The following is a 25,314-nucleotide window of genomic DNA, read 5'->3' as shown; positions in this document are numbered from 1 at the left end:
TCTTGTGAATGGCGGGTGGGGGACAGATTAGTATGTTTATGGGGTTGTTTTGTCTTGTGAATGGCGGGTGGGGGACAGATTAGTATGTTTATGGGGTTGTTTTGTCTTGTGAATGGCGGATGGGGGACAGATTAGTATGTTTATGGGGTTGTTTTGTCTTGTGAATGGCGGGTGGGGGACAGATTAGTATGTTTATGGGGTTGTTTTGTCTTGTGAATGGCGGGTGGGGGACAGATTAGTATGTTTATGGGGTTGTTTTGTCTGTTGCATGGCGGGTGGGGGACAGATTAGTATGTTTATGGGGTTGTTTTGTCTTGTGAATGGCGGGTGGGGGACAGATTAGTATGTTTATGGGGTTGTTTTGTCTTGTGAATGGCGGGTGGGGGACAGATTTTATGTTTATGGGGTTGTTTTGTCTTGTGAATGGCGGGTGGGGGACAGATTAGTATGTTTATGGGGTTGTTTTGTCTTGTGAATGGCGGGTGGGGGACAGATTAGTATGTTTATGGGGTTGTTTTGTCTTGTGAATGGCGGGTGGGGGACAGATTAGTATGTTTATGGGGTTGTTTTGTCTTGTGAATGGCGGGTGGGGACAGATTAGTATGTTTATGGGGTTGTTTTGTCTTGTGAATGGCGGGTGGGGGTTTTGTCTTGTGACAGATTAGTATGTTTATGGGGTTGTTTTGTCTTGTGAATGGCGGGTGGGGGACAGATTAGTATGTTTATGGGGTTGTTTTGTCTTGTGAATGGCGGGTGGGGGACAGATTAGTATGTTTATGGGGTTGTTTTGTAACAGTGTGGGATACAGTTTAGTATGTTTATGGGGTTGTTTTGTCTTGTGAATGGCGGGTGGGGGACAGATTAGTATGTTTATGGGGTTGTTTTGTCTTGTGAATGGCGGGTGGGGGACAGATTAGTATGTTTATGGGGTTGTTTTGTCTTGTGAATGGCGGTAGGGGTACAGATTAGTATGTTTATGGGGTTGTTTTGTCTTGTGAATGGCGGGTGGGGACAGATTAGTATGTTTATGGGGTTGTTTTGTCTTGTGAATGGCGGGTGGGGACAGATTAGTATGTTTATGGGGTTGTTTTGTCTTGTGAATGGCGGGTGGGGGACAGATTAGTATGTTTATGGGGTTGTTTTGTTGTCTGGCGGGTGTGATGTTTATGGGGTTGTTTTGTCTTGTGGGCGGGTGGGACAGATTAGTATGTATGGGGTTGTTTTGTCTTGTGAATGGGGTTGTTTTGTCTTGTGAATGGCGGGTTTATGGGGTTGTTTTGTCTTGTGAATGGGGGGGGACAGATTAGTATGTTTATGGGGTTGTTTTGTCTTGTGAATGGCGGGTGGGGGACAGATTAGTATGTTTATGGGGTTGTTTTGTCTTGTGAATGGCGGGTGGGGGACAGATTAGTATGTTTATGGGGTTGTTTTGTCTTGTGAATGGCGGGTGGGGGACAGATTAGTATGTTTATGGGGTTGTTTTGTCTTGTGAATGGCGGGTGGGGGACAGATTAGTATGTTTATGGGGTTGTTTTGTTTTGTGAATGGCGGGTGGGGGACAGATTAGTATGTTTATGGGGTTGTTTTGTCTTGTGAATGGCGGGTGGGGGACAGATTAGTATGTTTATGGGGTTGTTTTGTCTTGTGAATGGCGGGTGGGGGACAGATTAGTATGTTTATGGGGTTGTTTTGTCTTGTGAATGGCGGGTGGGGGACAGATTAGTATGTTTATGGGGTTGTTTTGTCTTGTGAATGTCTTGTGAATGGCGGGTGGGGGACAGATTAGTATGTTTATGGGGTTGTTTTGTCTTGTGAATGGCGGTAGGGGGACAGATTAGTATGTTTATGGGGTTGTTTTGTCTTGTGAATGGCGGGTGGGGGACAGATTAGTATGTTTATGGGGTTGTTTTGTCTTGTGAATGGCGGGTGGGGACAGATTAGTATGTTTATGGGGTTGTTTTGTCTTGTGAATGGCAGATGGGGACAGATTAGTATGTTTATGGGGTTGTTTTGTCTTGTGTGGCGTGAATGGCGGGTGGGGACAGATTAGTATGTTTATGGGGTTGTTTTGTCTTGTGAATGGCGGGTGGGGGACAGATGTATGTTTATGGGGTTGTTTTGTCTTGTGAATGGCAGATGGGGACAGATTAGTATGTTTATGGGGTTGTTTTGTCTTGTGAATGGCGGGTGGGGGACAGATTAGTATGTTTATGGGGTTGTTTTGTCTTGTGAATGGCGGGTGGGGGACAGATTAGTATGTTTATGGGGTTGTTTTGTCTTGTGAATGGCGGGTGGGGGACAGATTAGTATGTTTATGGGGTTGTTTTGTCTTGTGAATGGCGGGTGGGGACAGATTAGTATGTTTATGGGGTTGTTTTGTCTTGTGAATGGCGGGTGGGGGACAGATTAGTATGTTTATGGGGTTGTTTTGTCTTGTGAATGGCGGGTGGGGACAGATTAGTATGTTTATGGGGTTGTTTTGTCTTGTGAATGGCGGGTGGGGGACAGATTAGTATGTTTATGGGGTTGTTTTGTCTTGTGAATGGCGGGTGGGGGACAGATTAGTATGTTTATGGGGTTGTTTTGTCTTGTGAATGGCGGGTGGGGGACAGATTAGTATGTTTATGGGGTTGTTTTGTCTTGTGAATGGCGGGTGGGGGACAGATTAGTATGTTTATGGGGTTGTTTTGTCTTGTGAATGGCGGGTGGGGGACAGATTAGTATGTTTATGGGGTTGTTTTGTCTTGTGAATGGCGGGTGGGGGACAGATTAGTATGTTTATGGGGTTGTTTTGTCTTGTGAATGGCGGGTGGGGGACAGATTAGTATGTTTATGGGGTTGTTTTGTCTTGTGAATGGCGGTAGGGGGACAGATTACTATGTTTATGGGGTTGTTTGGTATAGTTTACTTGTATATTTAGTTTTTTGGTTTGTTTATGTATTTAGTGGGATTGTGTTTAGTCATACTGCCCATCGTCCAGAGCTGAATAAATTGCTCTGTAGAAAGTCTTACCGAGAGCTATCTATCCCATTGCCCTACTTAACCGGGTTCCAGAAGCTAACAGCCAGTGTACAAAGCCTGAATCCGACTGATCACCAGTCCATGATCGTTGTATCCTGAGGTTCCAGTTTATGTGTAACTTATACTGGACAATGGACATTGCAGTTTTGTAGGTGTATAGTTTGTATGTGCCGTGTATTTGATTGCAAGAGTTACCTCTCTTGTGATGTATGTTTTTAAATGTGGTCTCCGTAGTTGGTTTGTGTAAGGTATTTTAGTATCTGTTTGTGGATTATGTTCTACTGGGATAGGTTGTAGTATTGTATGTATGTTATTTAGTGGTACATTTAGTTTCCCCAACTCTTGTAAAAATGTTTGATGTGTATGTTTGTTACACCAGAGAAAGATATGGTCTATGATTGCTAAATTGTGGCAGTGACGACATTTTGGTGTGGGTTGTAGTTGATTTCCGCTATTTTGATATCTGCTAGTTCGTGTTCTGTTAATAGTGTGTGTATAATGTGGTTGTAAGGGGGTTTGTCATGTTGGTTTTTTTTCGAAATGTGTTTTTAGCTTGTTGAATTTGTGTATTTGGGGGGAGGTGTTTGCCTAATCGTTGTGTCCTAGCCCAGTATTTGAGTATGAATGAGTTAGGTCGAAGTTGTAATGGCTGTTCGCCAGCCTCTGCTAGGAAACTGACTGTTGGTGTGTTTTTGATCGCACCTAGAGCTATCCTAAGTGCTTTGTGTTGTGTGGTGTGAAGTGGGTTGAGGGCGCTGCCTGGGATCCAGAATCAATTATTGATCAGATCAATATTCTATAGAGTGTATATAAAGTATAAGGTTTGCCTTAACTTACATTCCACGATGTAATTCTGGTGAAATGCGCGGCGCAGAAAGTTAACTTTACCAGGTAGGTATCACGCACTTTGTATGAAAGTTTATAAAAATTAACACAATTCTGATACCCAGAAATTCCAGCACGGTCAGACAGGTAACCCTATACCTTTTCACGTCCGCTCCCGCTCCTTACGGACCAACAATCAGATTTAATTTAAGTTGAAAATAAAAGAATGTTCGCAGTTGTAAAATAAAATGTATTTTAATTTAATAAAATCAGCAGAAAGTGGTTTGGAAATAATAAGTCAATCAATGTGACTAACATCATCGCCAACTAGAAGTTTTGACAACAGCTGTCTTGGTTTTTACGTAGACTAGGGTTGTTGATCATTTTAATTCTTGTACATATGTACGTGTACGGATATCACCTTAAATTCTGAACACACATGTACATAACAACAAACAGCATCGTTATCAATGGTCGTCATACTTCTGTTGATATCATGTTCAGTATTTACACATCTAAATATTCATTTACATCTAGGTCAAAGGTTAAACGTTATCTTATGATATTAAAGCTTTTCTTTTTAGAAGAGTTTTATATATCCAATATAAATATCCTACAGTAACTGAGTCTGGTGCTCTTCCAGCTTTCTGTTACTAATAAGGAGGACATTTCAAGGTGAGTTTCTTGTATCTTATATAAACAAAATATGTCCTTGATTTTTAAAAATATTTTACAAATGGGATGCTTTAATGCGTTTTATGTAGTAATTGATGATACCAACATTGAATTATTGCCGGAAACATGAATATTTAGTGATATGTTTAAAAGATATTAAAGATACTGATAAAGAGAAATATCTTCTTTACGGTCAGGTATTTCCTCACTAACTGCGCGTTATCAAGTCGTTTTAACAAAGCCGCTTGGATATCAACATACAACAGGCCCAACTATATGGTATAATGCTCTGTCGTGTAACTATTAATATCTTGCTCTGTGTTTAGTTTCTATTCCTGATTTAGTAAGTATCTTACATTCAGTCAGTATCCTTTATTTACCTCAGTCGGTAAGAGTGCTGGCCTGAGTATCTTACATTCAGTCAGTATCCTTTATTTACCTCAGTCGGTAAGAGTGCTGGCCTGAGTATCCAATATTCAGTCAGTATCCTTTATTTACCTCGGTCGGTCAGAGTGCTGACCTAAATATCCTACATTCAGTCAGTATTCTTTATTTACCTCAGTCGGTAAGAGTGCTGGCCTGAGTATCTTACATTCAGTCAGTATCCTTTATTTACCTCAGTCGGTAAGAGTGCTGACCTAAGTATCCTACATTCAGTCAGTATCCTTTATTTACCTCAGTCGGTAAGAGTGCTGACCTGAGTATCTTACATTCAGTCAGTATCCTTTATTTACCTCAGTCGGTAAGAGTGCTGACCTGAGTATCTTACATTCAGTCAGTATCCTTTATTCACCTCAGTCGGTAAGAGTGCTGACCTAAGTATCTTACATTCAGTCAGTATCCTTTATTTACCTCAGTCGGTAAGAGTGCTGACCTAAGTATCCTACATTCAGTCAGTATCCTTTATTTACCTCAGTCGGTAAGAGTGCTGACCTGAGTATCTTACATTCAGTCAGTATCCTTTATTTACCTCGGTCGGTAAGAGTGCTGACCTAAGTATCCTACATTCAGTCAGTAACTCGTCGATAATAACAATTCTACAATAACTCCCCGATAATAACAATTCTACAGTAACTCCTCGAAAATAACAATTATATCATAACTCTACGATAATACCAATTCTACAGTAACTCCTCGATAATAACAATTCTACAGTAACTCCTCGATAATAACAATTCTACAGTAACTCCTCGATAAGAACAATTCTACAGTAGTTCCACGATGATAACAATTCTACAGTAACTCCTCGATAATAACAATTCTACAGTAACTCCTCGATAATAACAATTCTACAGTAACTCCTCGATAATAACAATTCTACAGTAACTCCTCGATAATAACAATTCTACAGTAGTTCCACGATGATAACAATTCTACAGTAACTCCTCGATAATAACAATTCTACAGTAACTCCTCGACAATAACAATTCTACAGTAACTCGTCGATAATAGCAATTCTACAGTAACTCCTCGAAAATAACAATTCTACAGTAACTCCACGATAATACCAATTCTACAGTAACTCGTCGATGAAAACAATTCAACAGTAACTCCTCGATAAGAACAATTCTACAGTAGTTCCACGATGATAACAATTCTACAGTAACTCCTCGATAATAACAATTCTACAGTAACTCCTCGGTAATAACAATTCTACAGTAACTCCTCGGTAATAACAATTCTACAGTAACTCCTCGGTAATAACAATTCTACAGTAACTCCTCGATAATAACAATTCTACAGTAACTCCTCGATAATAACAATTCTACAGTAGTTCCACGATGATAACAATTCTACAGTAACTCCTCGATAATAACAATTCTACAGTAACTCGTCGATAATAACAATTCTATCATAACTCCACGATAATACCAATTCTACAGTAACTCGTCGATGATAACAATTCAACAGTAACTCCTCGATCAGAACAATTCTACAGTAACTCCTCGATAATAACAATTCTACAGTAACTCCTCGGTAATAACAATTCTACAGTAACTCCTCGGTAATAACAATTCTACAGTAACTCCACGATAATAACAATTCTACAGTAACTCCTCGAAAATAACAATTCTATCATAACTCCACGATAATAATAATTCTACAGTAACTCCTCGAAAATAACAATTCTATCATAACTCTACGATAATACCAATTCTACAGTAACTCCTCGGTAATAACAATTCTACAATAATTCCTCGATAATAACAATTCTACAGTAACTCCTCGATAATAACAATTCTACAGTAACTCCTCGATAATAACAATTCTACAGTAACTCCTCGATAATAACAATTCTACAGTAACTCCTCGATAATAACAATTCTACAGTAGTTCCACGATGATAACAATTCTACAGTAACTCCTCGATAATAACAATTCTACAGTAACTCCTCGATAATAACAATTCTACAGTAACTCGTCGATAATAGCAATTCTACAGTAACTCCTCGAAAATAACAATTCTACAGTAACTCCACGATAATACCAATTCTACAGTAACTCGTCGATGATAACAATTCAACAGTAACTCCTCGATAAGAACAATTCTACAGTAGTTCCACGATGATAACAATTCTACAGTAACTCCTCGATAATAACAATTCTACAGTAACTCCTCGATAATAACAATTCTACAGTAACTCCTCGATAATAACAATTCTACAGTAGTTCCACGATGATAACAATTCTACAGTAACTCCTCGATAATAACAATTCTACAGTAACTCGTCGATAATAACAATTCTATCATAACTCCACGATAATACCAATTCTACAGTAACTCGTCGATGATAACAATTCAACAGTAACTCCTCGATAAGAACAATTCTACAGTAGTTCCACGATGATAACAATTCTACAGTAACTCCTCGATAATAACAATTCTACAGTAACTCCTCGGTAATAACAATTCTACAGTAACTCCTCGGTAATAACAATTCTACAGTAACTCCATGATAATAACAATTCTACAGTAACTCCTCGAAAATAACAATTCTATCATAACTCCACGATAATAATAATTCTACAGTAACTCCTCGAAAATAACAATTCTATCATAACTCTACGATAATACCAATTCTACAGTAACTCCTCGGTAATAACAATTCTACAGTAACTCCTCGGTAATAACAATTCTACAGTAACTCCATGATAATAACAATTCTACAGTAACTCCTCGAAAATAACAATTCTATCATAACTCCACGATAATAATAATTCTACAGTAACTCCTCGAAAATAACAATTCTATCATAACTCTACGATAATACCAATTCTACAGTAACTCCTCGGTAATAACAATTCTACAATAATTCCTCGATAATAACAATTCTACAGTAATTCCTCGATAAGAACAATTCTACAGTAACTCCTCGAAAATAACAATTCTACAGTAACTCCACGATGATAACAATTCTACAGTAACTCCACGATGATAACAATTCTACAGTAACTCCACGATAATACCAATTCTACAGTAACTCCTCGGTAATAACAATTCTACAGTAACTCCACGATAATAAGAATTCTACAGTAACTCTTCGACAATAAGAATTTTTCAGAAATAGGACGCTTTTATTTGTATCGATTACATGTGGATATGACGAGAAGAGTTTATAGTGTTATATGAAGGTACAATTTGTAAAACATTGTATTTTTTGTATTATTAACAAGTAGGCATGGTGAAAAGAAATTATATTATTGTTGAAATGTATAATGTATAAGACACTATTATCTTATATCAGTTACATGTTACCATGGTGAAAGGACTGTACAAAGTAGCTCCTTATTCTAAATCGACTGATCAACCCAAAGAGTTTCAGAGTGACTACATACAAAATGCTTATAATTCTAAGCCTTCTTCCCAACTTGGAGACACGGTAGTGTCATTTGAATTAAAAGCACTGAAAAACGGCCACACTCGCACTCACCAAGACGATACCATTGATCTGAAAGGTGGCAAACCAAACGATCGGACAGATGGAGAGATTGTAGATCAGAAAGAAGACGGACAATACATTGAAGTGTACGGACGGCGATGGTATATCTTGGTTGTCTTCTCTCTCCTCACCTTTACCCAGGCCGCTGTATGGAACACATGGGGACCGATAGCCGTGTCTTGTGAAAAGGCTTTTGGCTGGGACAATACCATTATAGCACTGCTCCCTAACTGGGGGCCTATTGGGTCATTACTGGCGGGATGGCTGTCGTCATGGAGTATGGACGTCAAAGGTATGACAGATTTACTAACAATCAAAGGCAAAAGATATTATTGTCTTCAAATTTCAGTCAGTTTATATCGGTGACGTAAAGAACAATCAATAATGTACCAGCAATAATGACAGGTATACAATATTATTTGGTGATGTTTTGAAACCACTATGATATCTAGTGTGACGTCATACATTTATTTCGTTCAAATACTTGTGTAGGATTAAGAATTCTTTAACCCGTTGCGAAAAAGATCATTTGGATGAAAATATTTAATTATTGTTTAATGTAATTCCAAGAACATGTTTTTGTCTCAATTGAAGATTGCTATTCCTGCGTGTTGAACAGAAAGCTTAGCAAAAAGAAACAACTATTTGTTTGTTCTCACAGATGCTGAGATTTTTACTTCAATAATTCTTGGGTTATTATTGAAACTTTTGTTGATAACATGTGTCTTCAAAATTAATGTATGAATTTTTCACTGTAGGTATACGGATGTGTTGTCTTCTGACAGCAGCGCTAGTAACAGTTGCTTCGACCATACGATGTTTTACGTCAGAGCCTCCGTACATCACGTGGTACATTTACTTAAAATTATTGACGTACTAACGCAGCGTCCGGCGGCGGATATTAGTTACCAGTATTTTATTGTCGAGTTTTTAATTTTTCGAAGATAAAACTTATAATCAGTATTATGTGAATTAATTTTACAGTTTTGAAATTCATTTAAGATATTTGATAATGGAGACATGCTGTTTTATCCAATTTGAATCTTCGGTGTTTACTTGTTTTGTTCTGAAAAATAATTCAACCTTAATTACTTTATTTCTTAAGAAACACACAACCTCAGCATTGGAATAAGTTTGGATAATGCTGATGTTTTTGGTGGTTTTTAACTGACCTCAATAGTAATTTATTTACAGGACGTCAAACATAGCCGCCTTTCTAAATGGATTAGCAGGTCCGATATCGATGGGGATGCCACCTGTTTTGTCCGCTACATGGTTCCCGCCAAACCAACGAACCACATCGACTGCCATAGCAACACTGTGTAACTACGGAGGTGTCGCAGCTGCATTCCTCATAGGTACAACGATATATTTGTCTGTTGTGAACATATTTTTCGCTGAATTTAAACCGTTCATATTTCCTTTAAAGACATAAGTTAAAAATTAACACGCTATGAAACAATTCAAGCACACCAATGGATCGATAATAGGAAAGATGCTGATTAATATTGTACAATTAGAGTCTTCGCTATCTATTTAAAGAATGTGTGTCTTCCTACGACTACAGAACAGCCCGCAAAAATAGATGATTGGATAATTTGGTCTATTGTAATGTGATAGAACATAAAATTTTAACTAATTTTGAAACAGAAAAGTACAAACAAAAAACAAAAATCTAATTTAATTTAGTTTAAAATTCTAAACAGACAGTCCATAGATTTTGGCGTAGGGATTTTGATTCTTTCAGTCGTAGATTGAAGGGAAAGTTTTATGTGTTTTTATCATTTTCATTTTTGCCTTCAGCTGTTATATATCGAGTGAGATTATCAACTTTTTCTTGTGTCGGGGTGTAGGATAGGGATATTACACCGGAGAGGACACAAAATGGCGTCAAACTCTTTGCCAAAAGTTTTACAACATTTTGTGACATCGAGGATGAAATATCCTATCCTTCACCCCGGCATATGGAATAATATTTTTCTCTCATTTCTCATGGTAAAATATTGGAAAAAATAACTTCAGACGTCGACATTGTATTAAAAAGGATGCAATTTCATTAAAAATCATTTTTTTGTAAATTATGCACTGACACGATAACTTTTCATTGGCGTACCTTGATGTGGCAAATAAAGTTAGTCATGTAAAACAAAATATTAAAAGTCACTGCAAATAATTATCTGTACACAATGATACATCGTATCAGCTGATCAATTAGGACCCACCACATTTGTCTGTATCGCATAGGCAGGTGTGTAATACAACAACCGTGATTCTGGGTGTGTTTCCCACGACAGACCAGTATTCCACAAGTAGAAATAAGAGTAAAAGAATTACATCTGGTGTAAATTCAGAGGAGGCACTCAAACAAGATCTTACAATAACTTCATAGAAAAACCTATGATCCTTATTTATAGCGTGAATTCTATATCATATGTCTAGTAATCCACGGTTAACGTACACTTTTCAGAAACAACTAACACGCTGAACTGTCCCTGGAATATAACATTTGAGCGATCACAGTCTTTATGGGGAAAACTCACTGGTTAATTGTTAGATTATAGAGTAGAGTAGATAGCGACATGTAATGATATGACAAAGGTAAAGCTGACAGGTCAACTTAATGCGCTTTACGAATTACATACATTGATGTTCTAGGTCCTTTGTTTGCAAGTTACAGTGACACGAACACAACGGACATGTGAGTAGTTCTATTGTGTTAATGTTTCTATTGTTTTAAATTCTAGGTTAAGATTTTGAATTATCGAAAGAAAAAATCAAAACAAAAAAACCCTAGAAAATAAATAGATTAATAAGTAAGTCCAAAGTTGCACCTTTCAGTACATTTCTATTAGATACAATAGAAACAAATAATGTATTAAACTCCATCAATCAGCTGTTTCGTCCTGCTGGGACTTTTCAGTGATATCAGGGGTCTAATATGTTGAAACCTAGGTCGCGAATAAGAAACATTAGTCGAATAGAATGTTAAAGAATCGGTTGGGGAGGTACAATAGCACCACAATTAAATAAAGTTCATGAATTTTAGTACTGTATTATTTCAAAATATTCCATTGATATTTTGTTAATATTTTAATTGGATCGGTCAAATGGAGACAGTTTGACCGTTTAAAGGGAATAGATGGTCAGATTTTCATTTTATAACTGATAAAAAACATTGTAACATTTTAATGTATATTAGAAGTGGTGCACTTTCTGTTAATTACAATATTTAAAAATATGTATAAGCATTTTATTAAAAACGTCAATAAGATAAAACAGGAGCGAGCAAACACTAATTCATACGGATCATCGTTTACAAAGTGTAGACTATGTCTTTACGCATGCAAATTAAGAAACAAATTAAAACGAGGCTCCGAAAGACCACGTGGCTCTGCTATCTCCGATCAAACTAGCGAATGACTGTAGACACACCAGTGAGTGTTGACCAGTGTTAGTTTGAAGCTGATAATGTTTGTCTTTTTTTCTCTCAAAATGGTTATGATTATGTGATTAGTCTAATTTAAGTATTTCAAGATTTGCCCGAAATCGAATGCATGAACAAAAATAACGAAATTTATCTATTTAGTCCCTTTAACTGGAATTGGTGATAAATTGTCTGGTAGCGTGAAGAAAATACAAAAACCAAAGACAAAAATCTGATGTGTTTGTGATCATACTATAACATCGTGTATTTTCATGGACTCAAATTTCATTCTTGAAATATACTGAGAGGAAAAAGATACGCAATTAGCTTAAAGTTCATTTTGTAAATTAAATCATTGACGTACACCCTTGAAACTTGACAAATGTGTGCATTTGAGTTAGGTCCATATGGTACCGTATCAAAATCACTGATGCATTACTAAACTGCGCACGCCGCTTGTACAAAAGAAAAAGAGACAAACGCAGGATATCTCGAACCCAGTATAAAGGATTGGTTCAAAATCTGTGTGTGCGAATCTTCAGACATATTCGTCTTGATTTCCCACATTTTAAGCATAAACAGTTCACCGTTAAAAATGCCACGACTGTCCGAAGTTGACAGCGGTCGTGCCATTGCACTTCTTATGCAAGGTACCCCGCACAATCAGGTCGCTAATCAATTTGGAGTCCCTCCATCGAACATTTGCCGTCTCATCCAAAGACTGCATGCCAACGGAAGGGTTGCAGACCGTACCCGAAGCGGTCGCCCTTGTGTGACGACGCGTCGGCAGGATAGGGCAATGCGACTTTCGCACCTACGCAATCGCTTTCTGACGGCCACGGAACAGCAAGGAACACAATTGGGCGTCATCATGTTCCAATTCATCCAAATACAGTGCGTACTCATTTTGAGTGGGGTACTCTTGAATCAACGTCAAATTTGAAAGGTTTACTTAACGTATACGAATGAAATTCTCGAAGATGACAGTGGTCAACTATCTTCCAGTTACCCCATAATTACATTCTAAAACCCTTTTCTATTTCCCACAGTAGACCTGGAAATTCCTAATTGCGTTTCTTATTCCTTTCAGTATAGTATTTCGTTAGCAATTCCGAAAGCAACTCAAACTTCAATTCATGACAAGATTTCATAGTTCGGACATATGATTTCGTGGATAAGATTGCATTATTTTACAGTATAAAGTGAATGAGGTATAAAAAAGTAATGGTCGTAAATGTCTGGTATCAACGATGTTCGTATCACGTTACGTACCTACTTCAGTATTTGTTTTATATGTCGTTTTAGCGGTCTCGTATCTCAACAAGAAAATATAACCATGGCAACCAATTCCAATTTCATACCTGGTCAAGGTAAGTTATTTTGATGATTTTCTTACATGTACTAAAAATCACAAAATTTAATTCTACAGACCATTTATCTTCAATGTATCATTTATAGTTCTATGTAAAAGAAGTTCTTATAATATTTTTTATGAGGATGATACCTTTCTATAGTTATGGACTATGTACAAATTCAATGATGAGTGGTATGACTAATTAATGAAAAGTATACCAGACTTATATAATGTCGGTGGAATCAGCAATTACACCTAGTAGCCTTTTAATTGGACAAAGTTGGTTACATAATAGATACTTATTCTGCAGAACGGATTGAATTTTTTTTCAATGTCGCTAAATGAAATGCATAGAAAATCTATCAATAAGGGAACAAGCGTCTGTTTCATGGCTTCGGCGAATAAAAACATTTTGTCTTAACAGTTTTGGAAAAGTTTGAATCGTCAAAAATATTGATTTAAACATATTTTAATTACAAATGTATAAATAGGATCTAAGCATTTTTTTTTAAATCTTTATTTATGTACTGATGCTTTTTACATTTGTCATAATGGATATTCAAATTTTTACCTTCAAATAAATGTCCGTTTATATGAACTTTCTTTCAAATAAATTAAAAACAAATTTTTAATTTAAAACGAAATTTTAAATATGCTACAGAATTATACTTTATTTTCCATGTGGCCGTATCATTTTGTATTACTGTGAAATCAATAATTTTCTTGGTGAAATTATTTTCTATGACTTAATGGGTATTCGTGATCCACGAATTCAAATTCGTATGTACACGAGTCAAACTGTTTAAAAGTTCAGAGTCGTTGTAAGTATTATATGTGTCTACTTCATCAAGTGCCCATGAACAAATATGAAAAAACCACGAAATTCGAGTCACACAAAAACATATGACTTGACAGTATTCTAGTAACGAATGCAAGCCGAGTCTGATCTTCAGACTGCAACTGTCAAATTTGGACGTCAGTTATTATTATGTTTATTACAGATGATGCAGACGTGCCACGCATACGTCACCAGATAATGGTAATTATGTACGCCGGTACGTTTTTAATGACCTTCTCTGTCTCTCCTCTGACGTTATTGTTTTCGAAGGTTCTCATTTTTTGGGGGCCGGCATTTTATGCATAGTGTTAAGAGGTATCAGATCGAAATTGTTCACTCTTCTATGGATTGTTTTATGTGCACTTTCTTCATTAAAATGAGAAAACCCAATGCATCGATGAGACTCATAAGATCATTCAGCTTTGATGTTTAACACACTTGCCAAATCCTAATCGTTTGACCACAAGCCTTCGACGTGTTTAATATAGTATATACAGTATCATACTTTTAATACAACATTATGTTATTAACTCAAAAATAGTTTTAAATGTGTTGACAGAATGTGGATGGTGTTTTCTATTAATGTTAATGGTAGCAGTATACTTCCCCTCCAAACCGCCGAAGCCACCAAGTACAACGGCGTCAAAAGAACGTTTGGACATAAAATCTGGGTTTAGAAAACTGATGAGGTAGGTTTGATAGTAGCGGTCGACAGTCATTTCACAACTCCATTATATCTTATAATAATTTTGTACGATATAAATGAAGTTGTAATGTTTTTGTTTAAAGTGTTCATTAAGTCTTTGATACTGACGTGATGACTAAAATGTTGACGTGTTCTTGTATACTGATATGTTACAGATCTGTTGTGCAATTTCTATATAGGTAACAGATCGAAACAAATTTGGAACCGTAAACCTTGTCTACAGATAACAGATCGAAACAAATTTAGAACCGTAAATCTTGCCTACAGATTACAAATTTAGAACAGTAAACCTTGTCTACAGATTACAGATCGAAACAAATTTAGAACAGTAAACCTTGTCTACAGATAATAGATCGAAACAAATTTAGAACCGTACACCTTGTCTACAGATAACAGATCGAAACAAATTTAGAACCGTAAATCTTGCCTACAGATTACAAATTTAGAACAGTAAACCTTGTCTACAGATTACAGATCGAAACAAATTTAGAACAGTAAACCTTGTCTACAGATAATAGATCGAAACAAATTTAGAACCGTACACCTTGACTTCAGATTACAGAAAAATCAAATTTAGGACAGGAAACCTTGTCTACAGATTACAGATCGAAAGATATTTAGAACCGTAAATCTTGTCTACAGATTACAGATCGAAACAAATTGAGAACCTTAAATCTTGTTACAGATTACAGATCGAAACACATTTAGAAATCTCCCCCCCCCCCCCCCCCCCCCCCCAAAAAAAAAAAAAAAAATAAAATAAAAGATGTAATAAAGACTTTTTTGTCCATCGGAAAATGCATACGGTCAGTACTGCCATATAATTTCTACCAGCATAATAAATGTTTACCATAGAAATAGCTGAATGTTGAACTGTTGTTGCAGGAACAAGATGTTTCTTCAGTTATGCCTTGCCTATGGATTGCCTGTAGGTATTGTAGCACTATGGGGCGGTGTGTTATCAGTCGATCTCAAGTCTTATGATGTATCGGAGGTAAGGCCATTACAATGACACAAACAACTTGTTTATGGTTTTCTCACTGAGTAAATAAGCGTCAGATAAATAGAATATATTGTCCGTGTCTTAAAAGCTATATTTTGACACAACACTTTTTGTCTAACTTCATCTTCGCCATAATAAAGCTTATGGACCATAAACACCGACCATATATTCTATTTATTATGCAATATTGATTGGAAACCAGACAATAAGAACATAAAGTTTTGTTGTTCAATCTTTGTTTACCTGACGATGATGTTACCCTGAATTTTGCCATGTGACGCCAATATAATTGCTCCGCAAGAAAACATAGCTCCAAACTTCAATGGATATGACATCTATTCTATGAAATTTTGTAAATAAACTTCTTGTTCATTCATCGCACCAATTCGCATATTTCAACATATAACAAATGCTATATTGTCGAAAGTAACATTTAAGGAAATTCAGGAAGTAATTATGACGAATTAAGAGCACGCGCTAAAATACAGATATTTTCCGTGACTGCCGAATACATCAAAACTATATGTGGCAGGTGTATTCCTACATTGGCAGTATAATCCACTAACCTCTTCTGGTGATATCCTAGTTATAGGTATTCCGGGAATTTTTCCACCTCGTTTAATTTTCGTCCTTGAGGGAAGGCGAATTTAAGATGGAGGCGAATGATCATTACACTTAAAAAACAGAATATCACTGACGGCTGTAAGGAGACATGAGTATATCTGCTGAGTAAGGTCTTTCCCGTTTTCCTGCTTGATGCCTTCTGCGGTAAACTTAATTGTGGTTGTACTAGTCCAAAAGTCGGTTTCAATTCCTCACTTTCGAAGGAGGCTTACATGGAAATATCGCAGCCTCCCTAAAATGCGCGCCCTAAACCATTGCACGTAATTCGCAAACATGGAGAATCCGTCCTAAAATGACCATATCTATTGGTATGATGTTAAATTATTGATCACTTTTGCACCAAGTTTTATTTAAAACTGCGTTAAAAAATGAACCGTAAAAGAACGATATTAAAGAGGAAACTTAGAAAATAAAGAAAAAATAGAAGGATTTTATGATGCGATTAAGATTATTTTAGGTCTTCTGACCTAGGACCGTCATGTTTGTCCATTAACTTTTTTAACGTCTTTTCAAACTCCACCACTTAGATTTAGCTGAAATGAACCTAAGATGGTCTTAACCATGCCTTGGTATTTTTCGGATCAGTTTGAAATCGAATATGGCTGTCATGGCCGCCATATTTAAACTTCTTTTCCGGTCTCATGGGTGCCATTGGGCTGAACAATGGTGGTGTTGTTACGGAATGGACGCTAGCGAAGTCCATAGTTTAATATGGCACCTATAGTGACAGTTTTGTAATATGAGTGCACAATCATATTATCCTTGAAAATCATCTATTTCAAAATTCTTTTCGCGTTCTTCCGGTGGGGTTCAGTTGTAACTTGCCTGAAATCATGATGATGTATTCTGACTACTTTTCAGTTCCATGGGTCTCTCATTAGTTTTATTTTTTTGTTGGTTTTATTTTTGTTCAGATAAAATTGTCTGATATAGTTAACTCGTTTTCACTCGGTTTAACTGTCTATAAAGGTCACTTTTCTCTGCTTCCTTGAGTGTCCTTTGTTTATAGGTTTGACTGTCTATAAAGGTCACTTTTCTCTGCTACCTTGAGTGTCCTTTGTATACAGGTTTGACTGTCTATAAATGTCACTTTTGTCTGCTCCCTAGAGTGTTCTTTGTATACAGGTTTAACTGTCTATAAATGTCACTTTTCTCTGCTTCCTTGAGTGTCCTTTGTTTATAGGTTTGACTGTCTATAAAGGTCACTTTTCTCTGCTACCTTGAGTGTCCTTTGTATACAGGTTTGACTGTCTATAAATGTCACTTTTGTCTGCTCCCTAGAGTGTTCTTTGTATACAGGTTTAACTGTCTATAAATGTCACTTTTGTCTGCTCCCTAGAGTGTTCTTTGTATACAGGTTTAACTGTCTATAAAGGTCACTCGAAGAAGAAGAGAAAAGTGACTGTACTCTGAATTTCTAAATGATGAAAATATCTCTCAGGCACAAGCTGGATGGATTGGTTTTTATTCCATTATTGCCGGATGTTTTGGATGTCTTGCTATGGCCCGGTAAGTGGAACTTCTTAATCAATGTCGTTATTTGTATTCATCATTGTGTGTAAACATTCAGCTATTTTAATGTGTACCAGTCTATTTAATGTAAATATCTTGTTTAATTAGAAGTAAAAAAAGGAGACATGTTATGAACCATGGGACGATGTCGACATTCTCTTATTTCCATATGAATCAGTTCGCCTACATATGCTCCTAGATGAAAGTTTGAATTATGCTATATTCTATTCAGATGGCAGTGATGGAGGCCCTCTTGATCACTCATTATTCAGACATCTGTTTACCATCTGTTAACTGTCGAGTGTTGAATTTAAGTTCAAGATGCTAAACATAGCGAAATCATGAATATATTCTTTTCAATACTTTTTTATTGTAATAAATTGAAGTTACGGTATAAAATGACCCTTGGTATATTTTATTCTCCTTAACGAAACGCGTTACAAAGATATTGTTCTATATTGTTGGATCATTTTTTTCGTGGAGATTTTATTTTGCGTTGAATCCATGAATTTCCATGTCCATGAAGAAATGAACGGATTAAAGTTGACATGGATTAATTATTTGTAGATTTTGTGAGCAAGATTTATCCGCCAATTTAACTGCCAACGAAAATGCACATTTTTGTTAAACTTTGAAATTTTAGCCTCACAAAAATGTAATTTTAAATGTGAATATGAATATATAAATACTTCCACACTGCAAACGTCGTCTTGAAATTTGACAAAAATGTTTCTATTTTCCAATCAGATCATAATATATTTTACTCAAATTTTATCATTTCTGACTGGTCAAACATGTGTTTACATTTTCTTGTTGACATTTATGTATGAGGAATATCATCATATTTCAACCAAAACACGGATAAAGATCAAAATGTTTTGTCCTTCTATATCACAGGCGTGTTTGATAAATCTTCATTTTTCGAATTTTGCCTTTGGCTTTACGTTTTTACATCTCTGAGTATAAATACAAACTTTTTTTTAAATCACAATAATTGCGGAACAAGTTATTTCAGCAGCCCCCCCCCCACACACACACACACAAACACACACACACACACATCCCCCCACCCCCCATCCCCCACCCCCACCCTTCAATCAAGTATGAAAATCATGTGATGGGGAGAGCTATATCTGTAGTTTTATATCTTACGGTCTATGCTCCTCTGTATTTTATGTACGATAATCTTTGGTAATCTACTAAATTCTCTATCCAACCTTACTTATTGACGACATTGTTTAACATATATTATATAGACTCAGTGCTTAAAACGAGTATTTTATTTCATTTTCAGAGTCTCGGATATATTTTCTAAAAATATCAGGCAAATTTTGATATTGTTGTATTCCTTGGCATTCCTGGACTTTCTGTGGTTCAATCTGATTCTGGTAGACCTTATTCCTAGTTCATTAGGTAAATATGATAACTTCTCTCAACTGAAAATTATTAGTAGTCTTAACTTTACAAATAATCACACTATCTTTTCGCTATGAATTCTCCTAATTTTCCTATTATAACGTAGAAATGACGTCAGTGTTTTGTTACGCACGTGGCTTTATGTTGGCTAAAACAATCATCGCCAAAGTAAAATTACGACATGATATAGTAATAGGTATATTGATGGATTTTACTGGTTCATTTTCATTTTGCTTCTTTTTTATCTGTGGTTTCAAAATGTCTAAAAATCATTTAATCATTTTTTAAATTATAAATTAACTCCATTAAAGTATACCATTCATTTCACTTTGAACCTCCTTGCATGAAGATCTGACGGAGCAGTATACCTGTTAGGTATGGTCATCTGTTATTGACCAATCAAAATGTCCCTTTTTCTGTGGATTAGTGAATCACCAAATTTTTAATTCGTTAAACCCGGCAACTCAAAACGTTTTTGATATATCCATTCGTTAATTTCAAGCTGTCATTATATTGGTTCTAAACTGACATTAAGATTACTTTAATCATATTGTTTTAATATTTACTGTAATCTTGTCTTCAAAGAATTAGTTCCTAACCAGATGGTCTCATGTATACTATGTGGTGCATTTCAGCACAGATATATGTCTCCATCATAACGGGTACCCTACTGGTGAACGCCACTGTCCCGTTATGGTTTGAGATGGCTTGCGAGATTACCTACCCAATCGCAGAAGGTATCACCACTGTCGTTATGCTGATGTGGCTCAATACTGTTGGGCTTGTATTTCTGGGGTTGCAAATGATTCCAAACATTGGTGAGTTACTAATTAACAGAATCAATCATATATGAAAATCACATACTGTAAAATTATTTGTTTTCGTGGTGGAGGTGAATTGTATATTGTATATCTCCTGGAATTGCCATCATGTTCAGCATATTAACAGTAGATAAACTGATCAAATTGTCCAGCGACCATGATCATTGGTTCATTTGTCAGTCGCCCTTCCTTAAAATTCTTCTGATGGCTATCTTTAAACAGCACTAGATGGATATTTCTTAATTTGTCATATGTAGGTTCCCGTTGATCTCTTATATTACCCTTTTAAATGACTGGTCAAGAAAATAAAATGACCGACGGCGGCAATCTTGCATTTTGGCTGTGCAAATTTGCATATCTCGATATTTTCTAAAAACTAACAACACCAACATGGACAGATTTCCACCAAGCTGTATGATAAGCGCGATGATTTCTATATCCTTATTGTGAATTTTCCATTTTGGATAACAACCTCTTGCATCCCAACCTATGTTAGCATGTCGCAGTTGATTTGATATCAAACTGACGAACAAACTCGTAACACGGGGTCCTAAAAGATGCAGGTCGATGAAAATTATGGGGAAGTTTTACGATCATCATAATGATCCAACAGAGAAACAGTCTATTTCTTTGTGCGACGTAAAGCTGTACGCATTTTGATGCTCGTTGGCTTGCCTGTTGGTTCTCTTGTTGTATACCTTATTCTCATTTGAGAACGTGACATTACTTACTTGGAATTAACCAAGATTTACATGGTGGCTGTCGTCGATGAAGCAGAAGACGTTTACTTTTCCAGAACACCTGGTCGATAATTTTCCTTGAACTTTTTCAGGGGTCTCCGTGAAAATCTGTCTTTTGTTCATACTTTGCCCTACTTTTCTTGAATTTTGGTTTGAATTATGATTTTATTGACATGCTGGTATTTTTTAAAAATTTGTTGTTGATTTACTTTCGTAGAGTTTTTAAAATAAATTCGTACCTTTTCAACCTTTTTGTTTTCTTCTTATACAACTTATCATTTAATATTTTACAAGCAAATTCTAAATATTGTAGAAACTTTTTACGTCATTGAAAGGGAGAATCTGCAGGTTGTTATATCTTAATAAATCTTCAGCAGTCATTCACTGTACTTGACAGGCACCCAGAACAATAATCTACAAACAAATTGATCAAGAAAGGAATCATTAATTTAACATCATTAATGTTTTGATTATTCTAAATCTGCGTATCATTGGTCAGTAAGTTGCATATCTATTAAATTTTCTAAATTGTTTTTTGTTCAGTATTCTTTTTATCTTTTCTGATCATTTACTCTCAATTCTGTCTTTATTTATAATTTCCTAGCACCTGCAATTTTATGTTCAGTAGTGTCTTAAATGGTTTGTCAAATTTACCCATGATTTATCTTTAAGTAACACAAAACTGAATTTCTATTACCCTTTACCTGTTTTTTTTTTTCTTTGTTGATACAAGTCCAATCTATACCAATGAATGGTCAGTTCTATAACCAAGCATTATACTAGAGTTAATAATTATGGCAAGAACTTCTTGTGAGATTGATATTCTTATTGACTTTGGTTAATTGGATACTTCTCTGCTATGTGTATAGACTTTTCTCAGTATTCTCCAAATATCAAGTAAACTGTAAATATTCCATATATTCCTACTTAGTGTATGACTGTCCTGTATAATATTATGTCCATATTGATATCCTGTACTACATTCCAGTCCCCTACCATTGTAAGGTTTGTGTTTACATACTGCCTTCTTCTGCCTTATTGATGTTGGTATTTTCTTGATGTTTTCTGTAAATATAATTGACGACAGTATGCATATCTTTATTAGGTCTATATTAATTTATTAAGCGTATTCCATTTATTGATGGAGATATTTACTGATTTGTATGGGTTGCTCTGAAATATGATATGTTATTGACTGAGGTGCCACCTTTACACCAAATAAGTAAAGTTATATAAAAAAAAAATCCAAGATTTTTTATAATGCTATATTTTAGTCAAAATGATGTGATGTTTATATAGTCCCAGGTATCCAATCACAGACGTCCGCTAAAAGTGGTTCCGCCCCTTAAGCTTGGTATAATTTACGTAATGATGTATGACAACGAAAAGTAGAGTATAATTCATTTAATTAGAAATAGAAGAAAAAAAAACGGGACACGACTATATCTGGTTTAGGTGCCTCGTCCAAGATGATCCAATCCTTTACACCCTATATACTTAGATTCCATTGACTTTTAACTTACACTTTCCATTGTTTGAAACTTTGTGATATCACTGGCCTAATACCACGGTTGTTTGATGCATTAATGTAAATCATTGTGTTGCGACCGTAAATTACAGGGACATATAAAGAAGAGGGAACTAGGCCTTGGTAAGTTTCTCTGGTATCATTTTCAGTGTTTGTTTCTCCAAGGAACCACTTCAAACAGACCACATTGAATTAAGAATATAGATTGCAGTAGGCCGACTGTATAGTTTTCAGTTTTTGTAATTAACGACAATTGTTAAATGTTTTATGTATCGTGTATGAACTTGTTATTATTATTATTTCTTTTATTTCCTCCAAATGTGAAGAGTTATACAAAAAGAACATATATACATTGACATTGCAGAAAATAATTGTGCGTTTGTACACACATATACACATAAGAAGCATTGAAATTAATACATTGTAAACAATAGAGTATGTATATATATATATATACAACAACTCCTCAAGTTAAGAAATCACTTAAGGTTATCCTTACAGTTAAGTCAAATACATATCATAATTAAATGATTTAATACGTGAATATTTTATTTTGAAGTCAAAATGACCAAACATTACAGCTAAATAGCATGATAATGTTGCAGGATTTTGACGATGAAAACTATTGAATTTAATCTAAAATCCTCTAGTTCAAATGGGGACATATCGTAGTTGATAATAACCCCCCCAACCCCCCCCCCCCACCCCCCCACCCCCACCCCCCCCAACCCCCCCCCCCCCCCCCCCTTCAAAAAACATCTTTGTTGAAAGTCCTGTCGGTGTCGAGAAGGATTCTTCACATGATTGTGTTATGTTTACGATGTTAACCTGTCGTATTTTAAAACCTATATTACCTCTCTCACATACAAAACGGATATACTTGTCACTCTTATTTGGTTACAGTAAGAATTGGTTTTAAAACTTTCATCTTGCCCCTTCATAGCGTTCATTGTTGAAGGGAAAATAGTTGATAAAAATAAAACATGAAAACACCAAGAGAATACTAACATGTCAACATAATCACACTCCAAATTCAAATTCAATCAAACTAGTGTAGAAAATAAACAAAAGAAAAATTTGCACGGAAATTCTTGTAAAATGTATAAGGAAAATAAGACGTGATGTTCCGGATTAGTGAAATATATATATAATTGTCTGTAATTAGTCTTGGAAGGACGAAACAGCCGTATGAAGCAGTTTGATTCACTGTTTGGCACCATTGTATCTAACTCTAAATTATTAAAAGGTGTAATTTCCTTTTGTATCGTTTATACAATCTTTGAGATAGTAGGTGGTAAATACTGTTGGCGGACTTAAAGTCATCGGATATATGCGAATGTATTTAATTATTGGGCTGCTGTACCTCCCCGCCTAGATTTTGACTTTTCTTTCTATCACTTTGGATTTTACTTAGTCGTCTCCTTTACTCAAAAGTTTTGACCAGGACAAAATAGCTGTATGATGCGATTTAATTCACTGTTTGTCTATACTCCATCTGACTCTGAATGACTTACAGGTGCCCTTCACTTATGTGTCTGATATACGATCTTTCTATCCTGCTATATATTCTTTCCACGTCATTCCTTTTCGTTTTTTTAAGTGCTTACAGCAGGTTCTCATTTATATGAGATTGATGTAAAAATTAATGATTTTTTTAAAACTAGTTTTTAACGACGCTAAAGAGAACACCTTATATTGAGTTTCATCAATCTCACCTGGAATGGAAACGAATTTATAATTTTGTTTCACACAAAACTGAGCAAACAGAATTTATTAGATTGATTCAAAATTAATATGATGCTATCCACTCTTATTGGCAACGTCACAGTTTATATGTGGCCTTGAATCAACATTTAAATTTTAACAATAGAGTCATTTTAAATATTTGAATGATTTTATGTAATAAATTAAACATGTTTACATTAATAAATTCTATGTACGTTACAGGTACAGCTTGGCAAAATTGGAGTATTCTTGGTTCTATCGCTGTCGGTATCCCGGTTCTGTTGTTGATGAATGACAGCTACAACAGATTGAATATTGATCAAATGGTGACAGGGAAAATATAAATTAATTGGAAAGAATTGATTAACAGATGAATGTATTTTTATGAATACGCAATTTTTAAGTGTGTTGCATTCAATCGTATTCCTAGCGAGGTTGTTCATTTTGAGAATGGCTTACATTCAACAAAGGGAGATAATTATGTTTCAGATACATCGACCCATTTAGTGTCATTTCAAAAATTAATAGATATTTCACCTTTGCATGACTTTTTGTACATTATATAATAAGTCATAAACTGAAAGCAAAATATTGAAAAAGAAATAAGGGAAGAAGGAAAGGCTTGAAAAATTGAAAATTAAACAAAAAAATTGATTTTATTATATTAAATTAAACAGTCATTATATTGTATAACACATCCTTTATATGAGATATGTTGTATTATGGATACCTATGTTACCCTGGTGAAATACTAGCTGCAATAGTAACAATAGCATTCATTTGGAGATGGCTTAATATAAGATTTATAATCTTGTTGCCAGATCCATTTTCAATTTTATAATTTGTGTATGTGTATGTTGTAAATGAAAATCTGAAAATAAAATATTGTTTAAACCAATAGCATTCATTGCTTTAGTGGGTATAAAAGATTCTTCTATTGATAATCAAAATGTATATATACATGTATAAACACGTGTACGTTTTCCTTAAAGACAGCACGTCATTCCGAGGCTGAGATGACAAGTGCCGTCGTTAGTCCGATGAGATAAGAAATCTATATATTCGAGTTAGCTCGAGTACATGTATGTTTCTTTAAAAGCTGAAGCATTATCTAACGGAATGACCGCGGTTCTGTGTTAATAATGACGTCAGAGGTTTACG

The 25,314-nt window shown here is 35.5% G+C and overlaps 1 protein-coding gene across 1 annotated transcript; it reads left to right on the top strand.

Annotated features, from left to right (window-relative positions):
* Positions 1-8,279: 8,279 nt before the first annotated feature.
* Positions 8,280-24,497, top strand: LOC132547858 (solute carrier family 49 member 4 homolog). Its single transcript, XM_060211663.1, has 10 exons — positions 8,280-8,754; positions 9,221-9,311; positions 9,657-9,820; positions 14,242-14,295; positions 14,638-14,767; positions 15,670-15,778; positions 17,853-17,920; positions 19,218-19,336; positions 19,975-20,157; positions 24,376-24,497. Exons 1-10 carry the CDS (start codon positions 8,280-8,282, stop codon positions 24,495-24,497), a joined length of 1,515 nt encoding a protein of 504 aa, XP_060067646.1.
* The last annotated feature ends 817 nt before the right edge of the window (positions 24,498-25,314 follow it).

The sequence above is a fragment of the Ylistrum balloti genome, unplaced genomic scaffold (assembly GCF_031769215.1).
Source record: "Ylistrum balloti isolate Yb309-2 unplaced genomic scaffold, AGI_CSIRO_Ybal_v1 Utg369986, whole genome shotgun sequence".
Taxonomy (NCBI): domain Eukaryota; kingdom Metazoa; phylum Mollusca; class Bivalvia; order Pectinida; family Pectinidae; genus Ylistrum; species Ylistrum balloti.
This window is presented reverse-complemented; position numbering and strand designations above follow the sequence as displayed.

Excerpts from the sequence above, each read along its gene's own strand:
- LOC132547858 (XM_060211663.1), top strand. The coding sequence starts at position 8,280 with ATGGTGAAAGGACTGTACAAAGTAGCTCCTTATTCTAAATCGACTGAT. Across the intron at positions 15,779-17,852 it reads AGTCTTATGATGTATCGGAG|GCACAAGCTGGATGGATTGG; the intron begins GTAAGGCCATTA and ends AATATCTCTCAG. Across the intron at positions 20,158-24,375 it reads GCAAATGATTCCAAACATTG|GTACAGCTTGGCAAAATTGG; the intron begins GTGAGTTACTAA and ends TGTACGTTACAG.